Source organism: Lacerta agilis, chromosome 2 (assembly GCF_009819535.1).
Source record: "Lacerta agilis isolate rLacAgi1 chromosome 2, rLacAgi1.pri, whole genome shotgun sequence".
Classification (NCBI taxonomy): Eukaryota; Metazoa; Chordata; class Lepidosauria; order Squamata; family Lacertidae; genus Lacerta; species Lacerta agilis.
The window spans coordinates 81,385,484-81,413,332 of record NC_046313.1 but is presented as its reverse complement, the minus strand read 5'-3'; the positions used below and the strand labels follow the sequence as shown (position 1 = coordinate 81,413,332).

Below are 27,849 nucleotides of genomic sequence, written 5' to 3'. Positions count from 1 at the left end.
ATTTTGCTGAAGTTTTATAGGGGGCGTGGAGTGCTGCAAAGGGAAGGAGAGATTGCCAAAAATAGCCTCCCACTTTGTTCCATCAGGGAACACTCACCATTGGATACTGCTTGCTATATTTTTGCTATAAAAGAATGCATTAGGTTCTCACAGGGCTTAGCTGGCAAAGCCCGATTAGAAGCACTGCTAGTTGCAACAGAAAAGTCTACACAGACCTCAGTTTGGTACATTCAGCAGCAGCACACACTTCACAGAGGCTTGTATTCTTCTGTTTAGAATGAACTGTGTGTGTGTCATAAATGTCAACATTTTGTTACATTCAAAATAGTAAACTGGAAGTTCAGTTTTAATTTGGGTTTGCATACATTGTACCAATCATTGTTGTGAAGGTTAGCTTAGTGAAAGACACAAAGCAACGACAACGGAGAAGAAAGTGTAGTATGTGTAAGAATTCTTCAGTTTCCATCAGTGCCAAGGTTTTTGAAGTTACCAGCTATAAACCAACATGGGCTTGGGCGTAAATGTGTTTAGCAAACTGTTGCTTGCAATCATATTAGAAAACAACAATTTGAGTGAAAAGTTGGTAGTATGAAACACATTGTATAAACTTAATGGAGCGGTATTGGATCTCTAAAGGGATTTTGGGCTGCAGCGGCTAAACATGGCCCACTAGTGCAAGGCCTCTCAATCTATCTGCGCTCTGTAAGCATCATTCTGTGATGCTGCTGGTCTCTACTCCAAGTCACACTGAGAAGGAGCAGGGGTTAGAATTAGAGGCCCATTTGTTCCCCACCAACTCTAATTCCAGACAGACATACTCAGTGCTTGTTGCAAGACTGGACACCAGAGTGTTTACTCTTTCTAGACAAGATCAACCTTTTAAATAGCTGCCCAGGAGACAATCTACCCCATCACAGCTCCACTTGCCCTGCTCTTCCATGCTTCCTCTTCCCTGGCGCTACTTGAACTGTCTGTCCTGGAAAGTCACCCATGCGTCTGCCATATTCCTGTAATTAATACAGCACAGATATAGAAGACTATACATGCGGGTGTATTTCCTCTTACACGGGCAGGTACATGTACAGTTTGCCACCTGGGAGAGTGACAAACTGTGCTACATCCAAGTTAGGTTATTCAGCAATTTAACTTGGAGAATTTGGCCCTCTCCAAAACCAAGCAAAAGCCTAGAATCCAAGTGAATGCACCTTCAAGTTTTCATTCCCGAGAATGAAAATGTAGGCAACAGCATCACTTTCACTGGGTTATCCATCCTCTGTTGACAAGGTTTGAGGGACACTCCAAAACACCCATTAGTCTGTCAAACTTAAAAAACATTTTAAAAACAAGTTCACATTTATTTTTAAACAAAACCAATAATGAAAATAAATTGTCTTTTCTAAGCAACTTAGCAATCAAATCTAGAAGAGGAATATAAGGGTATGCCAGCCTTCATCCATTTCATATAGGCACTCAATATATGAAACAAGAAGATACCACAGACAGAGATGATTTCATTCCATCTTGGTGAACTAAGAACAAAGGAAATTCTGCTTCTTGCTACAAAACAGTATAGTGATATTTAAGAACTTTTCAATTCCAGTGAAAGTTAAAATTTGGAGAATGTTAAAAGAGGCTCTGAGTACTAGAAAGGCTAACAAACTTCTTCACTTCATGTATTTCTCCTGTTGATCCGCCAGTATTTTTGCCGAGGATTTGGCATCATAGAAGAGTTCATTTATTTCTTCAACATGTTCCTTATCTATGCTGTCTTTCCCATTTATCTTGGCCAGCAGATTGGCTGGTGTGAGTAACTGCACAGCATACCTATGGCCAAATAATAAGAGCATGTGTCAAATTAACATGCCAGCTACAAAGTAGAACAGAGAAAACTCCTCAAAAGAGACACGTACAGAAATATTCCACAGGATGAATAAATGAACCAGAAATGTCCAATGCACCTTATAGCTGGGAAAACTAAACATTTAAGCTAAGATCCAAAAAGCCACCTAAAGCACACCCACCAACTTGACTCTTCCCATTTTGAGCAGTGAGGCCACCTCCCATACCACATGAAAAAACATGAAGAATTTCAAAAGCTATTTGTGATGTGGAAATGAGGCTGCGGTTTGAGAAACACAACTTCAGAATTCCTCTAGATCATGGTCCCCTCAGTGACATTTGCAATACAGGTAGTACTAGAATCCACTTTTAGGACTCATCGCCTTGCAAAGAAGTTGTAAAAAGAATCTGCCAGCCACACTTTGCAGATTAATCTATTCTATTATATATCCTGCTAGGATTGTTACAGAACTCTATGGCAATGGCTATTTTAATGTGGTCTGGAACTTACTAACTCTTGCAAAAATGTCGCTAGCCTTGAAGTGGGGAGACTCAATTTTGCCAGCCATCAATGGGCGGCTGCGAAAGACATTTGGCTCCCATCCCATGTCCAAAGTTACTGAATGACTGCCATTTTTGCAGGTTGATACAAACTGTTTAATAAATAATACGCAGTCCATTAAAATGACCAATCATCATCATACAACTATTAATTTCTGCAAAGGATTTTCACTACTATAATTTAGCTTGTCTGTAAGTTATGTAAGTATTTCATATGTTAATAATAAAGAAGAACCACCTTAAATGCAGAAATTGAATGTCATGATTAAAAGTGGATTATGCAATACTAGTGGAACTCTGAGCTTTGTAATTCAAGCAAATTAGTATTTCACCAGAAATCCACAATGGCCTGCTGGTTACCCCCTAGCTACCTATTTCTTCCCATCTTCATACCATTTCCAAAACCAGTAATTTTTTGACATTTATAGTCAACATGCTTACCTTAATGTTGTTTTGGTGCCTATTTCTCCAAGATGGTTCAATGCCTCCTCACTAATATTAATACTCTCTGTCTGGGCACGAAGCTTTATGATCTAAAGCAGAAAAAATTATTTAACACAGTTTGGACTTTAAAAAATGCATTTCTTAAAACTGTGTACACACCTTAGCATCACATGCAAACCATATACAAAACATAGTTTAAACATTGGCTGGTTTATTTTAACATCTGTTTTCACTGCATCCAATTTAGAACTGTGACGCAGTCAGGGATCCTTTCGGGTTGCAAATGGAATAATATTTTGGGGCATTCAATAAGAACGCTTGTAACTCCTAAATTATGAGAGTGATATGGAATATACATATAGTGACCTACAGAATCACAGATCATCAGTACCCCACCTGGAATAATCTTCAGAACGATTTGCTTGGAAAGTCTCAACTGTCCTTTAGTTGCTCAAATGCATACCAGACATTTTAGCCTCTTGACAAATAAGACGGTAAAATAAATAAATAAATAAGTTTCTCTGCAAGGTTCACCTACTCCCACAAAACCTCTCAGATAAATCTAATCTATCAAGAACAGTCTCCAGCTTGTACCAGTTTGAAGATCTTTGTAAAGTTGAAGAAGAAGATATCACCAATAAGCCTGAGCACATAGAGCTGTAACAAAAGTGGCACCAGGCTCCCTGCAGTCCGTATTACCAGCTGAGTGATAAGGGGCAGACTGGATAATGATGTTGTGTTGTAGTGTTGAGATAACTCTGGAACTGCGAGTCTCATATAATACAGGTATTTTTCACTTTGGCAGCTTTGTAAACAAGATATCAAGAAGCACTCGTTTAAATTAAAGCCATAAAAATGCACTAAGGGAATCAGAGTGCGGAAGAGGGGGAAGGGGGATGAGCACAGAATTGGGGCTTCACATAGTAGGCAGTTAGTTTAAGGAACATTAGAATTTGAAGTTGCTCTTGGGAGTGTTCAAATTTGACCAAAATATTAAGGCTTCGTTTTGTTTATTAAATATTAATACTTCATTTTGTTTATTAAAATATTTAGACTGCACCTCATATAAAACTACCAGATGGTGTGCAACAAAATTTACACACACACACAAACCACCCATAAAAACAATACGGACTAATCATAAAATGACTCATTCATCTTAAACAGTTTAAATCACTGAACAGGCCGGTGACATAAATAAAAGTCTTCCACCTGCTAGAAATGTATTCCACAGCAGGGGACTGGCAACACTAAATGCCTGACTTCCAGCTGAAGCTAGTCAGGCTTCTGAAACACAAGGAGACAATTAACAGTGCTCCTACAGAAAAATGTGAATTTACAAGTATAATGTATATGTAATAATATGTAAACATTTTGTATATGTATTGAGATTATCAATAAATCAATAAAGAAAAAACAAGAAAAAGCAGCGCTCCTATAAATGGTCTTAGTCATTAAACGTGAATATAAATACATCAGACAAATCCCCCCCACCAATATGGAGTTTCTAGCTGATATTCAATTCTGACCTCTCTAGAAACACGAACAGAACTTGGCTGTGATCCGAAGAACTGTGTGCCCAAGTTGGCTTTGGAGCTGTGTTTCTTGACCAGCAACCCACAATATATCATCAAGTTGTAAAAATGGCTGATGATTAGGTACTCGGTCAGGATAAATCAGAAGTCCTCTGAATGTGCACAGGCTCTTGAATGAACCTGAACTGAAATCTCTCTTTGGCTCCCAACCCTTAAACCACTGCAACTGAGATAAATACTAAACCTGAATATATATTTTTAAAGGACTGCGTAATACTTTCTTCTTTGGAAAAACAGATAAAGAACACACAGTCCAGTAAATAATCTCTGTAGTCAGTTTATGGGGTGCCATAGTCAACCCAGAATATGTAAACCACAGCTAGTTTAAGGAACATTAGAATTTGAAGTTGCTCTTGGGAGTATTCAAATTTGACCAAAATATTAAGGCTTCATTTTGTTTATTAAATATTAATACTTCATTTTGTATGCTACATGCAAGAATCAAATACCTATTTGGATTATTGAGTCACACCATATCACATTCCCTACTTGCAAGGTAGGGTTCTTTGTGCAGGTATATCTATGTCAAAATAGGAGAAAGGTCTGGAATGCAGGTGGCCCTTACAGTATGCACACAGCCTTCTGGCGGTACGCATGCAAATCTTACTTTGGCAGGGACAGGGACGAGAAGGCATTTTTAAACTGGTAAGCACCTAGAGGTCTGCATATAAATGGTACTTGGAACTGATCACACTTTGAAGTGTTCATTCCCCATCTCAGCTGCAAAGAGCTGGTCACAGAGAGGTATACCAAAGGATCCTTGAAACCAGGGGTGGGCAACCTTTGCTTCTCCAGGAGGTTGGACTCCAGATCCCATCATGCCCAGCCAATGGTCAGGGCTGATGGGAGTTGAGAGTATAATAACATCTGAAGGCACACATGTTACCCACTGCTGCTGTGAACTATAAGGGTGGAAAGCCCCACTTGCAGGCTGTGTGCGGGGAGAAGGGGGGTAACTGCTCTTGGGAAACCTGAGGCTCAAGGGAGAAAGAAAGAATCCTATTCTGTGCCCTGCCTCTCCTCATCCACTGTGAACAATGTTTATTTTATTTATTGAATTTATATACCACCCTATACCCAGAAGTCTCAGGACGGTTCACAGAATAAAATCAAAGTATAAAAAACCACAAAATACATAATCAAAATAAAAACAACCAATAACCCCCCCCCAATAAAACCCAAATTTTAGAAGGTCATAGGATGTGAATCAAATCAACCAAATGCCTGGTTAAAAAGGAACATTTTTGCCTGGTGCCTAAAGGTGTATAAAGAAAGCGCCAGGTGAACTTCCCTGGGGAGAGCATTCCACAGACAGGAAGCCACTGCAGAGAAGGTCCATTCTCGTGTTGCCCTCCTCCAGACCTCTCAAGGAGGTGGCACATGAAGAAGGGCCTCAGAAGATTATCTCAGGGTCCAGGGTGGTTCATATGGAAAGAGGCGGTCCTTGAGGTATTGTGGTCCTGAGCCATTTAAGGCTTTATAGGTCAAAACCAACACTTTGAATTGGGCCCAGAAATCTTTGCAGAAGGGAAATGTTTAACTCTTCTGTTAAAACACATCACTAAGCAAATCTGAACCCTGTCCAAATGAAATGCAAAAGAGGGGCAAACTGCAGCATATAATTAATCAAAAGCAATTAAGGAACCAAGGGTAATCTAGTCCAACCCCCTGCAATACAGGAATCACAACCAAAGAAACCCTGAAAAACAGCCACCCAACTTCTGGTTAAAAACGTCCAACGAAGGAGAGTCCACCATCTCTTGTGGGAGTCTGTTCCACTGTTGAAAAGCTCTTACTTCCAGAAAGTTATTCCTAATGTTCAGTATCAAACACTACCAAGAAGCTGATTGAGCAGAATCAACAGGGTAGCACTCTGATAAAAGTCAACAACTAGGATGGACCAAGGCTGTTTCAGTGCCATACCCGGGTCTGAAGCCAGACAAAAATTGGTCTGGATAATCCCTTTCACCCAGGCACAGCTGCAGTTGGCCACTCTCAATTACTTTGCCCAACATTAATATTATAATACATAGTATTATGCTAATATTGAAATGAAAACCTCTTTGTACATCTGTATCCTCTAGCCACCTCTGCTGTAATCTATATCAAGGTGCTACAGCTATCCTGTCAGGTACACAAAAACATCCCAAGTATCAATACCACGGCATATTTTGAAAGAAGGCACCACACAAAAGCTTCCTCATACCAAAGGAAATGAGCCTTTGCTGGTACGTTTATATTCAATAAATGCCTCTGCTTCACCTTGGCACTTATCCAGCAGCAGAGACTATTATCTGGTGACAATGCTTTCCGCCATTGACACTATCTCCTAAATAATACAAAGAATTGACATGATAAACCGTAATGGCTCCTGTATGGTGTCAGCCCACAGCACTGAGACACTAATGAGGGGGGATCTTTGACAAGATGCCTCATAATGGCACCCAAGGATTATAATCAATGCTCCTTGCACCAAGATGAGCCTTGCAGCAAAGTCCTGCTGCTTGCTGGACTGTTGCTCTAGCCAATCATTGAAAAAAAATCTCGTCTAGATCCTTAAAATGGATCCAAGAATACAGTAAGCAAATCACTGAATGAATATGAACCCCAGGAGTTTACAAATGCACATACTTCAAATACTAACATGGAGCAGTTTCATTTCAAACTGAGCAAACATTGAAAAAAATTAAGATCTGGAATTAAGAAACACAAAAAATGTAAGCAGTACTGCCCTTTCAAGCAAAGTGTAATGAAGATCTGTTCCCACCACATTTCTAATATGATAAATTAAAAAATAATTCACCTGGAGATAAATATGGAGAGTGGAGCAGTCTTTATACTTATTGGCATTTTTAAAGCACTTTTCCTGTTGACTTATGGGTTGTTTTTAAACAGACCATTTGTGGGCTGTTTATTTACCCATTATTGGAGAGGTGTTCTGATTTTATCAGAAGTTGCAGGTTTTTACTTTTGTGGTGAACCATTTCTGGTGATGTCCGAATAGCAAAGAACGCAGCAGACATTTAAAAACAAAATAAAATAAAATAAAAAACTTAAAGAGGAAACCATAGCCTTCATAGTTTCAAAGCAAGAAACCTGCAGGATGAATTCCTACTTGGATGAAACTTTCCTTCTGGAAAGGGCCACGTATATTACTGTATTAAATATTTTTCACATTATTGTAAGCCATTCAGAGACCTTTTTTATCAGCCAGCATATAAAAACTTTCTAAAAAACAAATCCTGCAATCCAGTCATGTTTTAATAGGTAAGAAGCCAGTGCTGTTTCACACCCTGCACCACTGGCTGAGGTTCTAGAGAGGGACCTTTGCTGCCTGCCCCCCAAGATATTACATAAGTAAGAGAGTTACCTGCTTCATTTCTTGTGGCGTGTATAACATGGTTCTAATTATCATCACCCTATCCAGAAGATCCAGAGGTATCCCATGAGGAGAGATTATATCTTCTGTACCTCTGCAAGGATAAAAAGAAAAGTTCAGGTTTATATTTATCACCTTAATAAATAGGGTTGCTGGTGGGAAGCTTTTCTTCTAACATTCAAAGCAACACGCTAAGAAATTATATTGGTTGGTGATGGCTTTCGTTGCACTGTCCTAAGAGGCAGACTTTGACATACCTCTCCTGAAGAGTGGCTTGTATTCTACATAAATGAGCTAGGCAACAGAAAATGTGGATTCAAGAATAAGCTTGGTGAAACCCTTTGTCATCACAAGGTACCTTAATCTGCAATCTTAGTGCAAATATTGTGAAGCATTTGACTGATGAACACTCCTGCCTTCCACTCCCACCAATATATTGCATCTATGTAAAATAAGAAAATGACTTTGCCCTTTCAAAATGTGTTTTTTTAGGGGGGTTATTGGGTTGTTTTTTTATTTTGATTATATATTTTGTGGTTTTATATTTTGATTTTGTTTTATGAACTGCCCTGAGACCTCCAAGTATAGGGGGGTATATAAATTAAATAAATAACAAATAATAATAACAACAACAACAATAACTTCTGTTCTCCATTAGAGGGCACTCCAATTTCATCTAAAAATATTTCTTATCCAGGCGATTACTAGAAAATCATGATCCTACTCAGTTGTGGTATATGAGGAGCAGGGGGGGGGGGGAGGAGGAGCAGAGCATAGGAGTAGAATGTTAATCTATTCCCCCCACCTAAATTGTAGAGGCTTCTATTCCTAATAATAGAATCATGAACTCAAAATTCTTTCAACACAACATGAAAGACCATTGACACAATTTTAGTCCTGGTTCATAGGAAACTTCTGTCTACAAGAAGGTGCTTTCACTGCAAGGGGCCAAAATATATTTTTGCAGAAGCCGAGAAAAGATACAAATTGTATGGAGGAAGACAGGCTAAGAGTCTACCGATAACACTGTGAGCTGATGAGGAGAAATCACCCAACAATTACCAGAAGCAGACTGTTAACTTTGAGAGGTTCACTTATGAAAACTCTTCTACTGATACCTGGCCTAAGGAGAAACATATTGATAAGATGACTGGAGGTGTTTATGGTGTGGTAGGCCTTGATTCCAGGTACAGTATCTGGAGACAACACTACTGCACAGTAATTTAAGTTTATTAAAAATCTATAGCATGCAGAGCATAAAGTGCAAGTAAGGCAAGAGAAAAAAGCGGACTGGGTCTCTTCTCCACTAATATAGAGAATGGATCTGGGCATGTTCTTTTCTCTACCATCCTCAACCCTTTTGTCCAAATGTACTGCCTAATATTCTGATTTGTGGATATTAAATCCCTTCCCCAAGCGTCTTAAAAGTGGCTGGGCTATGTGGTTTAAAACAGAAAATAAATAGTACACATTCATAAATTCACTTGCTTTCCTGCACCCTCCAATAGTTGCTCAATTAACAGAATGGGATGGGAAACTGGGGGGGGGGGGCTACAGTGGGACAAGTAAATTGGTAGAATTTGCCTTGTGGAAGAATCTTTCCACTTGCACAAGACACTTTTGGATCTAAGCCAATGTCTTCTGCACGCAGGCTGCAGAGCAGGTGCCCAAGCTTGTATAAGATGTTGGTGGGCAGCAAAGAATGTGGACATTCAAGAAAAAGCCCGTACTTAATTGTTACAAGTCCCTTATACACTGGCAGGGCCTCCCTCTTCAGCAAATATAGGTGTGTGTGAATCATGCAATAGTGGAAGGCTTTACAGACACGTGGACTAATGCTGGTTTGAAATAGCTATTCTAAACATTCAAATTATTGGTCTCGCAGATATATTTTCTGTCCTATATGTATATGCAAGTGTGAGAGATGCATTTCCCATCCCAATCGAGTGCCAGAAGGGGCAAGTCCCGCCGTTTGACATGTTTCCTGTGGCAAATTGCTAGCAGTAGAGGGAGGAGAAAGTAGCAATCCTCAATGGCAGATAAATTTTTCATTTTAATTATTATTTTGATTTATATCAAGACAAGCACAATTTATTCCATTGTCACTGTCTTACACAATGTGGATTTTGTTAGCTGCATAAGAAAGGATGAGATATGTATTTAATAAGTGAAATAAACCAAGTTCCAGGAAAAAATGCTGTAAGCAGACACTACGAAGTGCCACAAGTAGACAAGAGTAATGAATAGGGATGAATCTTTGATGAGGATGAGTATAAGTAGTCTATTTAAGTAAAGGCAGAAATGATAGCAGTAATACCTGAAAGCCACCAGTCTAGCATTTAGCTGTTAACAGTATACAAGATGGGATCCAGCAAAACTATAAAAAGGGAAAGCAGGTAGCGGCGTTGCTATTATTATGTCTAAAGCACCAAATGCTTCTTCAAGTGCTGGAGCAAAAAATCAATAAACAAAAGTCATTCCCCACCCGAAATCTAATGGACATGCTATAAAACAAAAGGGAATATTTAAACAAGACATTTATTTCTTTTTATTAAGGAAATGACATTGCATAATTCTTTTTATCCAAGTACAATATGTAAACTTGTTCACAGCAAAGCAATGCAGCTCAAAGCCATTTGGAGACACAAAACCTAGTCCAAATTATTAAAAGACAGATCACCTCTGAGGGCGATGGTGCCATTATAAAAAGAAACCTGACTGTATGGGATGAAAGATGAGCAAGTGCAAAGACTGCCAACAGATGAAGCAGTACAGCCAGATAGCTGCAGTGCTTAAAAAAGGAAGAAGATAGGAACAAGCAGTATTTGAAACATTACGGGGAAGGCTAGCAAAGCAACTGTAAAGGAACAGATCTAGGGATGCGCACAGGGGGAGAAAAAAAAATTAAGATCCTGAAAAACCTGACTCTAAAGAAACTTACTAATTCTTGGCCATTGCAGTGTGAAGGTTTTTCCTGCAGTGAAGCCCTTAAGCAGCCCTGCAGCAACAGATATGGTTGTGACCCATCAAGATGATTATCACAGGTGTATCAGCACCACGGATAAAAAGCTCCCAAAGATCATAGCTCTTTGTGCTGAAGCAGCTAACACTGAGGCTTATAGGAAGACGAGAACCATGCAGGACTAAGCTTTAAGCACTGTACCTGATTACACAGTTCCCCCGGTTGGAAGCAAAGATGACAATCGGAGCAATAGAAGATTCCAGGGCTCGGTGCAAATATGTGAAGCACTCAATATCCAGCATGTGAACCTCATCCACAAAGAGAACTCCGGGGACTAACTCAGCAATGCCTTGATCAATGTATTTATTCACTACCTTGTTGATCTCTCCTCGAAGCTTGTCTAAGGGAAAGATAAAGGTTAATAACCTGATTTATTTATAATGTGAGCTCCAAGACAACTTACAATAAAAGAGGCCCCTTTTGCACCAACTTATTAGTATCCTTTTCTGAACTGATGTACACACAAAAATCTTATTGCATAAGGAAACTTAAAATTAAAATCCTTTAAAATGGATGAGGCTGAGACAATGGTTTTGCATAATTATGGATTCAAGTCAATCATTATTCAACTGCTTATTTTTGGATGGAAATCAATCATACTAATGGCTTTTTACAGGTAGGTAGCCGTGTTGGTCTGCCATAGTCAAAACAAAATAAAAAAATCCTTCCAGTAGCACCTTAGAGACCAACTAAGTTTGTTCTTGGTATGAACTTTCATGTGCATGTATCTGAAGAAGTGTGCATGCACACGAAAACTCATACCAAGAACAAACTTAGTTGGTCTCTAAGGTGCTACTGCAAGGATTTTTTTATTTGTAAATATTGCTGTTTTGTCCAAGATTGCACCAGAGGTTTTTTAAAAAAACAAATAAATGAAAATTGGTGAATACAAGCCCTTATTCTAAATTTAGCGAGTCAGACAACTTTGTTCATCTAGCTCAGCAACTGTCTACAATGTAAACAATACACTGTCTTGCAATGACTCTCCATGGTTTCAGATAGGGGTCTTTCCAGTCCCAGCTGGAGATGCTGGGGATTCAGTCTCAGATCTTTTGCACACCCATTATTTGTTATCTTCCCAAACTCCAGGATTCTACTTTTTTGTGCTATCCATCCATGCATACTATTCACATTCAGTAAGGTGAATTCTCATCCTTGCAGTTTGTGGGAAACTCCAAAACTTCAAGAAAGGCTGCATAACCTCTGAGTAAATGACTAATGACAGATATTTTCAGGATTTGATAATGTTTTCAAAATACTGGATGCTAAATGCAGGGGACATGCTACACTGCTCAACTATGTATTTAAAATTGTAGGTCAATAAATGTAAAATGTGAATAAAGCTTGTTTAAAGAGTATAAGAATGGAAGAACAGCTGATGCATTGACACCTGTTCTGCTGGTGCCCCATTTGGGAAAAGGAGGCAACACCACCAGATTCTGATCAATACTCACAAGTACCAACAAGACATCCTATGTAGCACTTCTCAACTGTTACACATGAGTAGTCATTGAACTGCTGGAACACTATATTCCGAAACTCATTCAACTTTAGCAGCACTGTGTAATGCACATCGCGCTTCCTGGACATTCCGACTATCCTCCCTTCTGCCTTGTTGAAAGCTTAAGGATGCAATACTATACAGCCAAGTCTCACCACATTCAGTGGGACTTACAGTACTTCCATATAAGCATAGGGGTCAGGCTGAAAGTGAGACAACTATTGTACCTGTGATTTCAGTTTTCTTAGGCTTCATCAACTGTCCCATCATGGAGAGGATATCCTGCCCACCCTACAGAAAACAAATTTGAAAATTAAGGTTGTATCTTTTTTGTTACTGTACAGAAAAAGCTATGGAAATTTAATTTGGTCAAATTAAAAATAAAGGGTTGAATTCAAGGTAGCATTAAGCAGATCTCCTCCCCTGACATAACCTGTATGCCCCCTAAATCTGTTATGGGCAGATCTGCAGGTGGCACATAGCACCTACGGAGGGATGGAGCAGTGAATCCTGTTGCTCTAGTGCTAACTTTGCACTATTAAGTTGAATATGGCCCATAATTCTTATTTCAGTTTTTTAAAACAACATCGAAGTTTCTAATATCAGACAACTACTTTATAAATAAGTATTGTTAACATTAAGAATTAGGAGGTATTTCAGCCAGTCAGAAATAATCACACCCGGGAAAACACATCCTTTGGATTAATTTCATGCTATGTACCAGCTATATGAATTAACACTACAGCATGTAGTCACCATTATTTGGCTAGCATAGCAGTCCTTCCTGAGGACCATGTACTGTATATATTATATACTCAATGTGGAGATATCAGTTCATAAAATTGGCATTTCTCCACAACACCCAGGAGCCTAATTTTACTTTGACGAGGGCAATTATTTTAAAATACATATGGATATGTTTGTGTGGGTATGCTGACAATGTTATTGTGACCATGGATGACATTCTCCAACTGAAGACTGCAATGATCAACCTTGCATGAACATAGCCTCGTTTAACCCTCAGAACTGACTTGCTTAAATTGGAGAAAGATTAATCTGTTTGCAGCTACAAACACAAAAAGCCTTCACTGTAACACAGTGGGGACTTTAAGAACTTACCTAATATACTGGAGCATTCATACAGAACTTCTATAAGCTAAGCGACAAATTGAAAGGGCCATATACCGAGGTGAGCTGACAGTATAAATTCTCATAAAAGCAACTTAATCTGTCCATGGGCATTTAACAAAAACTGGATAGATCCATTAGATATTTCCAAAAAGTATCTAGACACCCTGAGTGTAAAGCAGATTAGTTTTAACAATGTGTCAAATACCACACACAGAATATGCTTTTGCCAAAGCTTTTAGGAGTTCTCTATATTCCCTGTCTCTGCATGACAGATATCAGCTTGAGTCATTGATCCCTGGCAGAGTTGCAATATTGACTTTCCTGCCATATGTGTGCCTTAACGACTTTTCAAGTATTCACTTTTCAAAATCATGTAATATGAGTTTAAAAGAAGACAAAAAACTTTTCTGGGTTCTTGTTATTAGAACTAGTAAAAGAACAGAAAAATCTAGACCTCTCATTGACTCCCTATCTCACAGAATTATGTTTACACTTTAGTCAAACTACCATATCTTTGCCTGTAGGTTCAAAAAGCCTCACCGTACTAAAATATGTATACAGTTTAGGATGCAGTAGAAATTACTGGTAAAAGGCAGTGAATATTATTAGCACCAAAAAATGTTATTCACTTTCTTCACTGACCTACGTGCAATAACCACCCTCACTAATTTCCCCAAAGCAGAGGTCAGGAGCCTTTGGGCTTGTAAGGTTTTTTTTTTAAAAAAAAACTAAAATGTTAAGGTCTACCAAGCAGATTCAATGATCTACTGCACCTCATGAAACACACGTTAGGATACATAGAAACCTGTGAGAGTTACTAGAGAGCAGGGTACTCAAACTGGTCACAGATCTGAATAAATACCTGGTTGAAAGCAACTAATTAGTATTCTAAATTTTACAGATGAAGAACTCTAAGGGCTAACAGAACAAGGTTGGTGGTTTTTAAAACTTGCAAATATTGGTAATCAGAAACTCTTGGAGATGGCTGCAAATCATCCACAGTTCTACCAGTAAATCCTGATCCCTGTTTTAAATGAGTTTGTGTGTTTCAGGAAAGCCTGGCTTACTCCATACTGCAGCAACAAGGAAAAATAATGGCTAACTGTGACAGTACTACTTGACCCCAGGTGCTGGCACATTCAAAAGGGAGGCAAATATCTATTGTTAGATTTTTAGTGGATTAGTCCAGATTTCTTCCGAGGAAAATTCCACTCAATTCTTGCTGACAGAATTCCTTTCCCCTGCAACCCCATATGCCCCCTGAAAATCTGCTCTGGAGGATTGTGGGAGAGCCTCTGTAACAGTGTGGGGGGGGGGGGTACAGAGGGTTGCAGAGGGGAATCCACTGTCTCTTCCCTTCTTTCCCCAATGGGAGCCTTTGCAGGATTGCTGCCTATCCTGCAAAAGCAAGACTTCCTTCTCTTTACAAATCTGAAAGTCTGGATGCTTCTGTCAGTATAGTTGAATACCTGAGGTCTAGCATTGGCCACATCCAAGTCATGAAGAGTTACATCCTGGATAATCTCTTTCTTCTTGTGCACATCACCTTTCGGCAAAGGAACATACTCTTCAGCCTCAAGGTCAAACTCTGTTGCATAGGTGTCACACCTGCCTTGCCTCTGTGAAGAGGAATTTGAAAATCACATACACTACATTTATAATTAATGTTATTGCCAATATTGAGAATGACATACAGCTGATAAACAAAGGTCTTGTTTTACAGTGACGATCCCAACAGGCTTCGTTTGACAGTTTTGAAAATGCCATGCTTGTCCTTGGAAAAGGAACGACTGATCAACCTATGAAATCGTACCGAAAGCACCTGGTATTTTCTCCATTCTTCTGAAAGAGCGAAACTCTTGCTAAAGGACAAATCCAGCAGATTAGCTGGAGATTGGAGAAACTGTCCTAGACTTCTTGGGACACAGATGATTTATTGTATGATACAAAATATTATGCTCATCCATTAAACACCAAGTATCTCCCTAAACTACATTTTAAATCAGATACAAAGAACATGCTAACTAATGCAGTATTCCCTTCTAGATGCATATATCTCGTGGCAAGAACACCAGGAAGATAAAAGATTAAAGGCTCTTTCTTTTTAGTACGACTAGTTATTTCAGGTCTTCTCTCTTCACTTATATATCATGGATGAACACAAACACACACAAGCATTAAGTTAAATATTAAAATGAATGGGAAAACATTTAATAATCATAATCATAGTAATAATTTATTACTTATACCCCACCCATCTGATTGGGTTGTGCCAGCCATTCTGGGCAACTGTAACCAGAGCTCCCAAACCCCATGACCCTACTTGTGAATCAAATGATTCCCCTTTAGAGGTGGCAATTATTTAATGAATGATCCCCTCAAAAATAAAAAAACGCCTCTGTCCTTTCCTGAGGAAAACCACAGCTATCTTAGAAGGGATTGATAAGGTTTTTGGGACACAGACTTTTGACAGAAAGTTGGAAAATCCTGAACCAATACTATGTCAGAAGTTCAACTGCCGTCTTTGCTTTACCTTGACAGCTCCACTGTTTGCTTCAATGTAAATCACATCACCAGCTTCTACTCTTTCCTTCTGCAGACTTTCAAAGATGCTGGGGTCCAACTACAGAGACAATAAATAGAGACCAACTACATTAAGATGCAACTACAATGAAAGAGGTTCCAATAGAAGTGTGTTAGCTTTTATTTCTTCATTTTTATGTTTCTGGGCAGCTTTCATGAGCAGAGTTCCAGCTAGCAGAACTTGTCGTAGTCTGCAGCCCACCCCATTCAGCAGAGTTCCTGACAGTCAGGGGAATACAGTATAGGGGGCTGCTGTGAGGAGGACAGGTATGAAAGCCAGCTTGAACCAGCCCTGTTAAACTTACTTAATTCTGGACTCATCACAATGTGTGAGACAGACTTCCAGTTATTGCTTTTGAATGATAACAATTTGCAATTTGGTACTGTTGCATTCATTAAAATAGTTATGTTTTACAGTCATTGCAGTTTCACTGAAACTCAGCATACATTTCTATCTGTACTGGTAACATATCAATCAACTGAATTAGTTTTAACAGCGTAATCCTATTCAGATGTAAGACACATTGAGCTCTGTAGGACTTACTTCCAGGGAAGTGTGCACAGCAGTGTTGAGGATCCTGCATTCTGCCAGATGTTACTAGATTCCAAACTCTCATCAGCCCCAGTCAGTCTGGCCAATGATTAGGAAAGACAGGAGTTGTAGTTCAACAACATCTGGAGGGCCACAGGCTTATCACTCCTGGTTTATAGTATTGCAGTCTAAGTGCTTTGCAAATGGTTCTTGACCCAGACAGCTTACAAGGCAAATAACACCTAGCTTCAGCAGAACTGCATCACCTATCTCCAAACCATTCTTGGAAGCAGGAGTGGGCAATATCTATCAATTTATGTGGTCAAGTGGCAAATGACCTAGAGGACCTGTCAGATCATGTGGTGAAACAGAAATACCAAAATAAATAAATTCTATTGCTTAGTCAACTGTTCTCCTGCCCCTTTTACTGACATGAGGAAGTGCTAAGATGCTGAGAAATGTGTGACAGACCCCACCTACCTTGAGCTGTTTAGTTCCTTTTGCAGTTTTGAGTCCGATAATGACATGACTAATTGTTTTGCCATATCCTCCCATGGGGTTCTCAGTCTCACATGGAGTTAATTCTGTGACTTCACCTTCATAAACTTCCTTGGTTTCTTTAATCCTCAAGCCTGTAAAATATTGATTATATCAGCTATAAAAATAATTGCCATTTATAGTGGACTTCTCTTTGATATTTGCCACCTGAAGTCATCTTTGCCATATCCAATACCATCAGGAAATATTTATGTAAAACCCAATAAATTTAGTAGCACTGAAACAAAAGACGAAGAAGGGCCATTTGTTACTCTACCACTTAAACGAAAACTATGTCATGAAAGAGAAAAAACCCATTACAGATTCTAGAGTTATAACCAGTAATACATATTTATCAAACAGGACATTAAAAAGACTGAGTTTGCTTGAAAAGAACTGCTAAGTAGTTCTTATGAAAAGGCGTAGACATTAAACATTATTATTTACTAGTGGAAAATTGTCTGTTTTGTAAGCTCACTAGTAACAATGAATGAATGCCAACTGCAAATAAAAGTAAGCAAGCTTTGTAGTTTCAAAGTCCTTAGCTTTGTTTACTAAAATACATAGGATGAGCTTGCTAAATGAGATCAATCTACAGAGAATAAATTTTCTGGTGCAAATAACATCTTGCAAATTACCCAAATTCATATAGGAACATTTTCTGTAAACTCACATGACTATGTTGCACATGTGAAGACTTCCCTCAGGCTTTCAGATTCTGGGGAAGCTTTCACCATCTACAACTGTCAAGATCCCCTCCAGACGTTCATTCTATATGGATGTTGGTGGAGGAGTGCATAACTTGGAGGACTGGGCTATTTGTCACAACTCTACTCCCTTGCCTTGGTGTTGCTCAACAGAGGAGTAACGAATGACCAAATAAGGCTATACTCATAATCCTTTGACACTCATTTCAGAGTCTAACTGGAACGTCAAATTAACACACTCTACAAATCTCTGCTATTGCAACCCTAGAAATATCCTTTGAAAATTCTTAATTTGAGAAAGAAAATCTGGATGATTGGACAAGAATTTGAGCATGTTTCCATTAAGCAGAGTAGGCAGTTACCAGTTCTGAAATATGTCTGGATTGTTATAGGTATTAATGGAGATAAAACCATTTCTCAGAGGAATGTTTTAATAACTTGGGTTAGATAAAATTCAACAGATGGGAGGAGAAGAATTTCTATCTTTCACTAATACCAAATACTTATTTAGAAGCATCTTCACGCTGACATCCAGGGAATGTGGAGCACCAACAATGTGGCTGGCTGTTAAATTATTGCTATCTCTAAGAATGACAACATGGATGACACAGGTTTCAACTGCTGGTTCAAGTTTCCAAATCTGACAGGGAACTTCATCACATCAAGGAAATATTGCAGACTGCGCTCTCTCCATCTCTCGGCTCTCTCCCCCTCGACCCTGCCAATTTAACAGTAACTTAAAGAGCACAGATGATTGAGAGTCTCTTTCTTACAGAAATCAATGGGCCACTTTTTTCAGTTGCAAGAACTGATGGAAATGTTTCTTCACCTTAATGCTATTCAATACTAAGATGAAGTCTGTGGTAAATCATGATACAGAGCCCCAGGGAATTAATAGATGTGGGACGCAGTAATAAAAACAATTAGGGTATCTTTAAGCAATCCAAAGGTCTGTAAAGGGATAGTTCTATCAGCTGTCAACAGTAAGTAAAATAGGAAGATTTTAGATGCTTAATGTTTTGCTTGCAAATCCAACTCTTCCTCTTGACAAACTGAAACAATTCAATTGATAAATCCACAAGTACTAAAGAGAAAATTAACCTAATTGAAAAGCTACTCATCTTGTTAGCTACAAATACCTTTCTCTATTTTGTCTAGCAATATGCAATGAGAATGCAGAAAGGCAGAGTATCACTCTTGCTCTGTTTGTGACTGAAGCAAGAGTCAACTAAAATGCCATAATGAATAAAGCATTTATAGAGCTTATGCAAATATGCTAGCAAGAGATTCAGTAATTCTGCAGTAATATTAAAAACTGAAGCAAGATATGGTTTATTAATCAAAACAATTGATAACATATGTATGTTATACATTCAACTGAACAAAAAATATATATTCTTGCACTGATAACTTATTTTCTTGTTTCAAGGTACGTACCAATTGCTCTTCTGAAATTTTCCATCAAGACCTCTGTCTTCTTTATTTCAGTAGAGTACACTTCACTTCCAACCATAGGGCAAAATGGAACCTTACTACCCAACTCCTGAGCAATAGCCAAAGCCAAAGCAGTCTATGAAAATAAAAAGTCAAAAGACTGAGCAATTATATATGATACAGTGAAATCTCAAAATTTCAGAGAATTTAAAGAAATTAGATAGCCTATCATGTTGATAGATAGCTGGAGGAGACTATTGAGAGTCCCATGGACTGCAAGAAGACCAAACCTATCCATTCTTAAGGAAATCAGGCCTGAGTGCTCACTGGAAGGACAGATCCTGAAGCTGAGGCGCCAATATTTGGCCACCTCATGAGAAGAGAATACTCCCTGTAAAAGACCCTGATGTTGGGAAGGATTGAGGGCACAGGGAGAAGGGGACAACAGAGGACGAGATGGTTGGACAGTGTTCTCGAAGCTACCAACATGAGTCTGACCAAACTGCAGGAGGCAGTGGAAGACAAGAGTGCCTGGCATGCTCTGGTCCATGAAGAGTCGGACACGACTAAACAACAACAATCATATTTTAAACTTAAATTTCAGTAGGCCTACACTGAGTAGGGTTAACTTTGGATACAACCTAATGTTTTTGCAAGTGGAATGTTGCTTAAAGGATCTTCCCACTGCAGGAGGCAGAGGTAAGACCATTTTTGACATTTCCTCATTTTCTGCCCCGTGCAAATAAACTCCAGGGGAGTTGAGGGAATGTTCCAGAACAGTGCGGGAATATTGGAGGATGCAGGGAGGCCATTTGATAGGACCATATTTATCAAAATAAGCTGAGGTGGCTCTTGCCTAAAGATCATGATTTTCACAATATAGTGCTAGAACAGTCTACTAATTTTTCCATTTAGATTTACCAGTTAAATAAATCCTTCTCTAGTCTGGGGCTAGATTTGTATAATATGGTGCTGGTCTTAATGATGATGGAAAGGGGGGGGAATTAAATAATCTGCTGAGATCTGCAGCAATTTTCAAATGTTCCATGGGGGTGGGACAAGTTTAAGAACTACTGGTTTAAAGCTTTTTAGTAATTTATTAGTTCTAGCATAGCTCCTAAAGGCTTCTTAGAGATGTGTATAGAATTACTGCCTAAATAAGTATCACTTACTGCAAGTCTGTGACCCTCAAACTACTGTTAAAAGGTTGCACATTCACATAATCTTTCACCTAGGACAAGCATACTACTTTATTTGAATATCTCCATTAGGTGCAATCTTTAGACAACAGGGGAAAATGTTTCTCTTGTACCAGGCATTTGTCTGATTAACATTCTATGGCTTTTTAAATGTGTTTGTGTGTTATCTGTTTGTTTTGCTTTTGAGTTTTAATGTATTCTGTGTTTTCATTTTTCTAGTGTGAATTGCCCTGTGTTCTTCAGATGAAGGGTGGTATACAAATTAATTAATAACAGTAATACTCCCACAATACAAGGATCAAATGTTCTGCAGTAGTTCAGTTCTCCCATTCCACTGACCAAATGAGTTTATGTGTATACTGTACTCTTTTGCTGTACTCTTGTTCACACCTGCTTAAAACATTTGTTAGGCCACCCCTTCATGACATATAAAAGTTACATGCGCTTTATTTCTTTTTAGCTGCTGTTTATTTTAATGATCTTTTGAATATCTTAACTACCTGTCAGGGAAATGTCCCCTATGCAGCGCAAGGTGGTGGAAGGGCTCTCCGGATGCTACAGAGAGCCCCAGTCCCACCTTGCCAGCAGCAGCACCTCTGGTAGCGACAGGAGTGGCGAGACATCCAGCGAGGAGGGGCAGAGTTCACAGGGGAAAGGGAGTAGAGGCTCTGGGGGTGCAAGGGAGACCCAGCACTCCCTTAGTCCAGAGGGCGATACAGGGGGAACGCAATTTCCGTCGCCCCAAAGACATCGTGGGGTGAAAAGAAAGGATGGAAGGTGGGGTTTTCGGATACCGAAACTCTTTTGTTGGGGTCAGAACCAAAAGGGGCCATTCCCGTATTCTGACACCGCTTGATACAGACATGAACTTTTTAGCTCTGCACTGTACATAGTTTGCACAATAAAATCTTTAAAGGAAACAGCGGAGTTCTGGCTGCTTACTCATGAGCAACTAACTGAGAACCTTACACTACCCATTACAATTTTTGTGATGTTAATATTTTATTTAATTGTATTTCTGTAAACCAATTGAAGACCTATTTTTTTCTTTTTCTTTTTTTACAAACAATCAGCACATAAATTCTGTAAAATAAAGTATGTATAAGCACAAATGTACAAGGTACTGGGAAGTAAAAGGTAAAAGGTAAGGGAAAGGGATAGGACCCCTGGACGGTTAAGTCTAGTCAAAGGCAACTATGGGGTGCAGTGCTCATCTTGCTTCAGGTCAAGGGAGCCAGCATTTGACACAAGTTGCATTTAAGAAATACCTTTCCAGTTCCAGGAGGTCCTGCCAATAGCACAGCTCTGCCAGCCATCTTCTTGCTTCTGATCAATTCCACAATAACACCACAAGCCTAAAACATTAAAATACTAGTGTTATAGATTCTGGAGGGTTTGTTTGTCTTTTGCTTTTTTAAATTCTTTCTTAAGATTAGGGATAGAAGGCATTTGCAATAGCATAGGACACCTATCATTTCACAAATACAACAGCTATATATAATCTTCTGGCTTGCTTGAGTAAATCTACTCAGTATCTTGCACAATCATGTTTAAAATGATGAAAGTGAGGGATTTGGCCAAGATCTCTCACCAAGCTTGTATTGACAGAAGAAAAAAGAGAACTTCAGAGTGCTCTTTTTTATCAAGTTTCTTATTAACAGCTCACCTGATGCTGAAATGGCTAGTTTGCAGACTGGTGGAACGTTCAGTGTACTAACACTAATTTTAAAATGTAGGCATGTCCACTCAGAAGGGACACTGCATTCAGTGGGGTTCACCGTTTCAGATCATATCTTTATATATATATGTCTCTGAATTCAATACAAACCAAAGAAATATGAACTCTGAAAAGGCCTTGTCTTTAATACAGTTCTAAGCTAAGCACCAAATTTTAGGAAGTTGATGAAAGGAACTGCAACAAGGCTGCAGGTGCAGCTATGGCCTTGATGCTCCATAAAGTCAACCAGTAACATTGCCCCTAATAATGACACATGGAGAAGCATGTACACCACCTTGAGTTCCTTGAAGGGTGGAATAGAAGTGTCAGAATAAACAAACACAAATAAGCTACATCTCTAATGATACACCATGAACTTGAGATGCTATGTCTATCTGACAAGCAACTACTCAGTTTGATCTTTTCACTTAAGAAAGACCCAAAATTAATATCCTTGAACTGAAACAGATTTAGGTTAAAGCATACAGCAGGGCTTCCAAGCTCTGCATGAAGATCCCCTTCCTAGAATAGCCACTTATTTCATAGTTTATGAAAACTAGTTACACAAGGCAAGGATATAGGATGCCTAGCATTTGGTTGAACCTAATCTGATTTTTTGGGGGGAGGGGGTGAAACTTGTGACCCTGCGTATGTTGTTGGCCTCCAATTCGGATCAGCACCAGCCACAGCATTAGGTGCGCAGTAGCCCATGAACATTCAGGGGTCTCTCGGTGGCTTAGATGAACTCTCCTAAAGCGATTTGGAGGGGGCACTAACTTTCAATATGCTTGACCACACTCGTCTCAAACCACAACTTATTTTATGGCTTGAAACGGAACAATAAGCGAAGCTGCATCTCCACTCTCTTTTGGCTGCCTTCTTCCCGCCGGGCTTTTCCCCTCAGGGGTCCCACAGCGGAATCAGCGCCTCCTGAGGGGAGACGACGGGCCCAGGGGGCTCCTGCCCGTCGCCTTCGAGTCCCAAGGCCAGGCCAGCTCTCACCTCCCGCGCGTTCTCCTGCCCGACCAGCCCGGCCGCCGCCGGCTTGGCCGCCCCGCTGTCGTCCAGCCCCAGGCCCTTGACATGGCTGTGCGCAGCGATGCGCTGCGTCTTCGACGTGCTCTTCACTTCCTCGATCTTCATCCCGCCGCTGGCGACCAGAAGCAAAGGAGGCCCCGGGAAACTCAGCCCGCCGCCTTCGCCTTCGCCGCCTTCTCCTCCTTCTTACCGGCCGCACACGCAGTTAGCATGCGGCACCCGCGAGTTGCCAAGGCTCCCAGCGCTCTGCCGTCTTGTCCTTGCCCCCTTTCAAATAACTGGATAACGGGAGCGAGCTCTCGCTTGCCATTGGGCAAATCCGCTGTCAATCAGAACTCGTGGTTTTCTCCCCCCCTTTAGGCACCGCCCAGGCAATTCAGTTTAGTGTACCTTCGAAGACGCTCCGGTTTCATCCGGTAGCTGTAGAAAGAGAGTACCGGCAGAGAGGGGTTGCTGCTGGGAAAGAGCGCCCGAAATTTTTGTACGGCTCGTTGTTTTTTTCTGGCGTTTTAGCAATACTACTGGTAATCAGTATTCCATCTTCGGGTGCAGGGCGGTATATCAATCTAATAAATGATAATAACATAATAAAAATCATATCATTGGTATTTACGGGGCACAGTCCTTTTCCTTTGGAGTTAAAGCTACAGGAGTGAAGAAACAACGAGGATTGTATCGTGCGCCCTTTCTTCATGGACTTCGGGATGTTGTTCCTCACAACAGAGAGAGGTTGGGCTGACAGATGGTGGCATCCAAAGCCATCCTTCATAGCTGAGTAATTAACCTGAGTTTGCCACACTTAAGCCTCAACTTCGTAATCACTCCACCACACTGCCTCTCAATCTGATACCAGGTCTCTACTCATTAAAAATACCATCCACACACAAAGGAGTGTTCTTTTGATATTCAGTACTTGTTCACAATGTCTTTCCATTTGACTATTGGAATTCTTTATGTGTGAGGTCTTCAAGCAAATTTGACTCTAAAATTTACGTCTTAAAATTCAGAAAATGGAGGAACTATTTAATATTTATAAGTTACAGGTGGGTAGCCGTGTTGGTCTGCCATAGTCGAAACAAAATAGAAAATTCTTTTCAGTAGCACCTTAGAGACCAACTGAGTTTGTTCTTGGTATGAGCTTTCGTGTGCATGCACACTTCTTCAGATTTATAAGTCACTTATTAATATTTATAAGTCACTTATTAATATTTCCTTCCAGAATATCCCCTTTTTATTATTTATATGTTCATGATTACTTTATTGCATGTATCATAGACAGTCAGATCTTTAAAAACAACAACTGTTCAAGGGTTTTAAATGCAGCTCAAGAAAAAGAAAAGGGATCACTCAAGCAAACTAAAGCCTGGCAGAAAGACTAACAATCCCCACTTTTTAGGTTGCACTGCCTTCAGTAGTCTTACCACCTTTTCTGAGGCAAATATGGATGACAAACTTTTCTTAGGACTGTTTCAGAGTTTATGTTGGGACTCTGAGCACACAGCAGTAGAACTTGGATCAATAGCTCTACTTGTGAATGCATTTGCTCAAGGTAGTATCTGAACTAGCTCTTCCTACATTCTTAATATGTAGTCATGAAAAAAGAAAGTGGCATCATAAATGTAGCAGAAAATTATATGAAACAAGTGCAACTAATAATTATTTCTTATGGCGCTATTGGGTGAATCCCATTTTGGAAAACTTGTGAGACACGCATTGAGTTGTAATAAATTATATAATTTTGAATGTACTTGTAGCTGCTAGTCTACTTTATGGTCCTCTTTGGACATGCAAAGAAATACCTATGAAGAAGAATGGCTGGAAAAATTGTGGGAGATTGCTATAAATCTTCAAATGCATTTGAATGAGTTAATGAAATATGTTGCTCCAGAAGATCATAAGGACAAAGTGCTTACAATGGACAAATACTAAATACATTTTAAAAAATAAATGGACCATGCTGTGCAATACTATATTTACTAATTAATCTTACAAACTTGTTTATTTAACTTATTAGCCACCTTATCTAACATGGATCCACGTAAAGGGCTGTATGGATCACAGGCTCACAGCATGAACCTATGCATGTGTGCTGCTTTTCAGTTCAATGGAAATTACTCTCATGTAAGTGTATAGCATTGCAGTTTCATATTGCTTGCACTTTCCTAAACAAAACTGGTTTATCCAGTGTGTCAATGATAAGCACATGGAGGTTCTGCTATCAATAATATTGTTTCAGACCACACAAGTTATTGTTCATTTGCAAAGTGAAGCTTTGAACAGCTTATTCAAGGACCAAATATAACTAAAATATAATTAAAATTAAAATAACCAACACTCCCTGCCTAGAGACATCCACTGTGTACTATTTTTGGTGCCTGCTTAAAACTTCTTTACTTAGGCAAGCCATCCAGGTGTGTATTTATTTCATAAAATAAAATGTAATAAAATTAAAAGTTAGATGCTTTATTTCTTTTTAGCTACTGCCAATTTGATACATCTTTGAATGTTTAAGATACCTGTTTTTAAATTTATCAACAATATTAATGTTTTATTTTATATTTTTGTAAACTGCTCAGAGGCTTTTACAATCGAGTTACAACTTTTTTTGTTAAATAAAACTAACACTGATGTCTGATGCAAGCTAGCGTATGTAGTTATAATACACCACCATACAAAATACTGAAGCCTAATACTCTCCTTGCTCTTGACTGAGTACACCATTTATACTGAAGAGAAACCACAGAGGAAAGTAAGATTACTTTAGAAGGCAAACATAAAACCATTTCTCTGCACTGTCAACACGTTATTAAGAGAGGGCTTTTTTGTTTCTTTACTTAAAGCATTTAGGTATAACTCAATATTCCACTAACCAGAAAAATAATACGACTATGAAAATTTGACCTATTGGTCTTCAGGTTTAATCAACTAACTTTGCCAACTTCTCGTATGCTATTTTCTGTTCATACCAACCCATGGGGTGGAGGGAAGGAAAAGTTGTCTGAACAGCCAGTCTGCTTTTTAGCACAGACGTCATGTGATACCCAAGGAGGGAGCTGGAGACTTCAGAGTAGTTTTTTTTTTAATAGACTAAACGTTTGAGATTACAGGACGTAGCCTAGTTTCACATAAGCTTCCAAATTTCAGTGGGACATGCTGAACCCTGAAATTGTCAAATAGTATATTATTTTTGGAGAGAGGAAAATGTGCAAGTCTGTGAATGACCTTTACATTTTTAACCCATCCCAAAGGTCTGACTTCCTGCCCTTGCTCCCATGAGGTTTTGTAAACTCTAGCAATTAATAGCAACATTTTGTGAAGGAACAGTTTAATGTATAGAAAAGGAAATTGGAGCAATGGGTGTTACATCTAATTAACAAAAGAGGGGGGAAATGTTTTTGTGCCCTCTTCTGTTTCTTTATTTATGAAGTGCAAAGGGTTGTATTTTTGTAACCTTACCAATAGCAAGTTGGGGGTTATTCCCCACCTCACATATCTTTGCTGGAGGTCCAAGAAAATGAACTGGAATGTTCCCAGCCTTCTTAAAATAGGAATGTTGTATGTGTAATACATATATCTTTACTTCCAATTCAGCAACAACAATAACAATACAAAAAAGGTACATTATCAGTTTAATTTATTCACATTTACTAACTGCCTTAAGTTCCAGTTTAATTTTTTGAATTCAGAATGCACTTTGCATGTTCATGGGCCCTCATACTATTGATACAATTGTGCATTTGTTTCATTTTAGCAATGTTCACCAGTGTTTCAGACATACAAAGTCTTCCAAACCTTACAGAAAATAAATCATAGGCCCCTGGGCCAAACCACAGGGGCCTGCCTTTTTCCAAACACAGGGTAATATAGGTCCCAGGATATGGTCTTTAGGTATATGAACCCACTATTTTTCTGGAGCTAAACAGTGCCTAAGCTAGCAACTGCCTAGGATGCACATGTACACCACCTTGGCTTCCATGGTGGAAGATTGTATAAATGCAAGATGTAAAAATAAATAAAGTCCCCTTAGTTGGTAATTATTTGGCTTACTTGCCAGCAAATGAAAGGTTGTGAATTCATACAAATCCACTGAAGTAAAGAACTGAGGTAAAGAACCTCTTATTTTCCTTTAGGTTGGCTTATTTACCACTACTGAGCTGTTAATTTAGAGTTGGGCATTTTATGAATTGTTTTTCCTAGCAGTCCTTTTATGATTACTGAATATCTATCTATCTATCTATCTATCTATCTATCTATCTATCTGCAAATGTAAACAGGGGCCTATGTTCATAGGAAGGAATACTGTTTTTATGTTGAAGTTCAATATGCACTTAGTGGGAATTAAATGTGGTATGAAAGTTTCTACGACAGCTAGTGGCCAAATGATTGGATAGAGGAAGGGGAGCCACTCCAGGAAGCAATGGCAAGCAGCAGCCACTCTTTAGCTTATTGCAACGTGGGAAACCCTTCTACGAAGCAGAAAAGGTAGACTACAGCATGAGCCACTTCTTTTTCAAACAGAACAAAATAAGGTAAGCAGCAGGCAGCCCCTGCCCAGCATGCATGCATACGCACAGTGTGGAAGAAACCCTACCTTTGTCCTAACCTTTCTTAAAAACTTTTATATAGGTTG

At 39.2% G+C, this 27,849-nt stretch overlaps 1 protein-coding gene across 1 annotated transcript; it reads right to left on the bottom strand.

The window, feature by feature from the left end:
• Positions 1-1,330: 1,330 nt before the first annotated feature.
• Positions 1,331-23,409, bottom strand: RUVBL1 (RuvB like AAA ATPase 1). The gene is made up of 11 exons (XM_033141036.1): positions 23,184-23,409; positions 21,733-21,819; positions 19,269-19,401; positions 17,068-17,219; positions 16,006-16,095; positions 14,942-15,091; positions 12,569-12,632; positions 10,982-11,180; positions 7,810-7,912; positions 2,842-2,933; positions 1,331-1,824 (listed from the first exon to the last, which is right to left on the bottom strand). The coding sequence occupies exons 1-11, from the start codon at positions 23,322-23,324 to the stop codon at positions 1,665-1,667; spliced, it is 1,371 nt and encodes a 456-aa protein (XP_032996927.1). The 5' UTR covers positions 23,325-23,409; the 3' UTR covers positions 1,331-1,664.
• Positions 23,410-27,849: the final 4,440 nt, after the last annotated feature.

Bases quoted from the DNA above. Each gene is read 5' to 3' on its own strand.
- RUVBL1 (XM_033141036.1), bottom strand. From the start codon at position 23,324: ATGAAGATCGAGGAAGTGAAGAGCACGTCGAAGACGCAGCGCATCGCT. The intron at 19,402-21,732 runs GTATTTCTTAAA...TTATTTTCATAG, and splicing joins GACCTCCTGGAACTGGAAAG to ACTGCTTTGGCTTTGGCTAT. The intron at 7,913-10,981 runs GTACAGTGCTTA...TTATCCTTGCAG, and splicing joins CGGGGGAACTGTGTAATCAG to AGGTACAGAAGATATAATCT.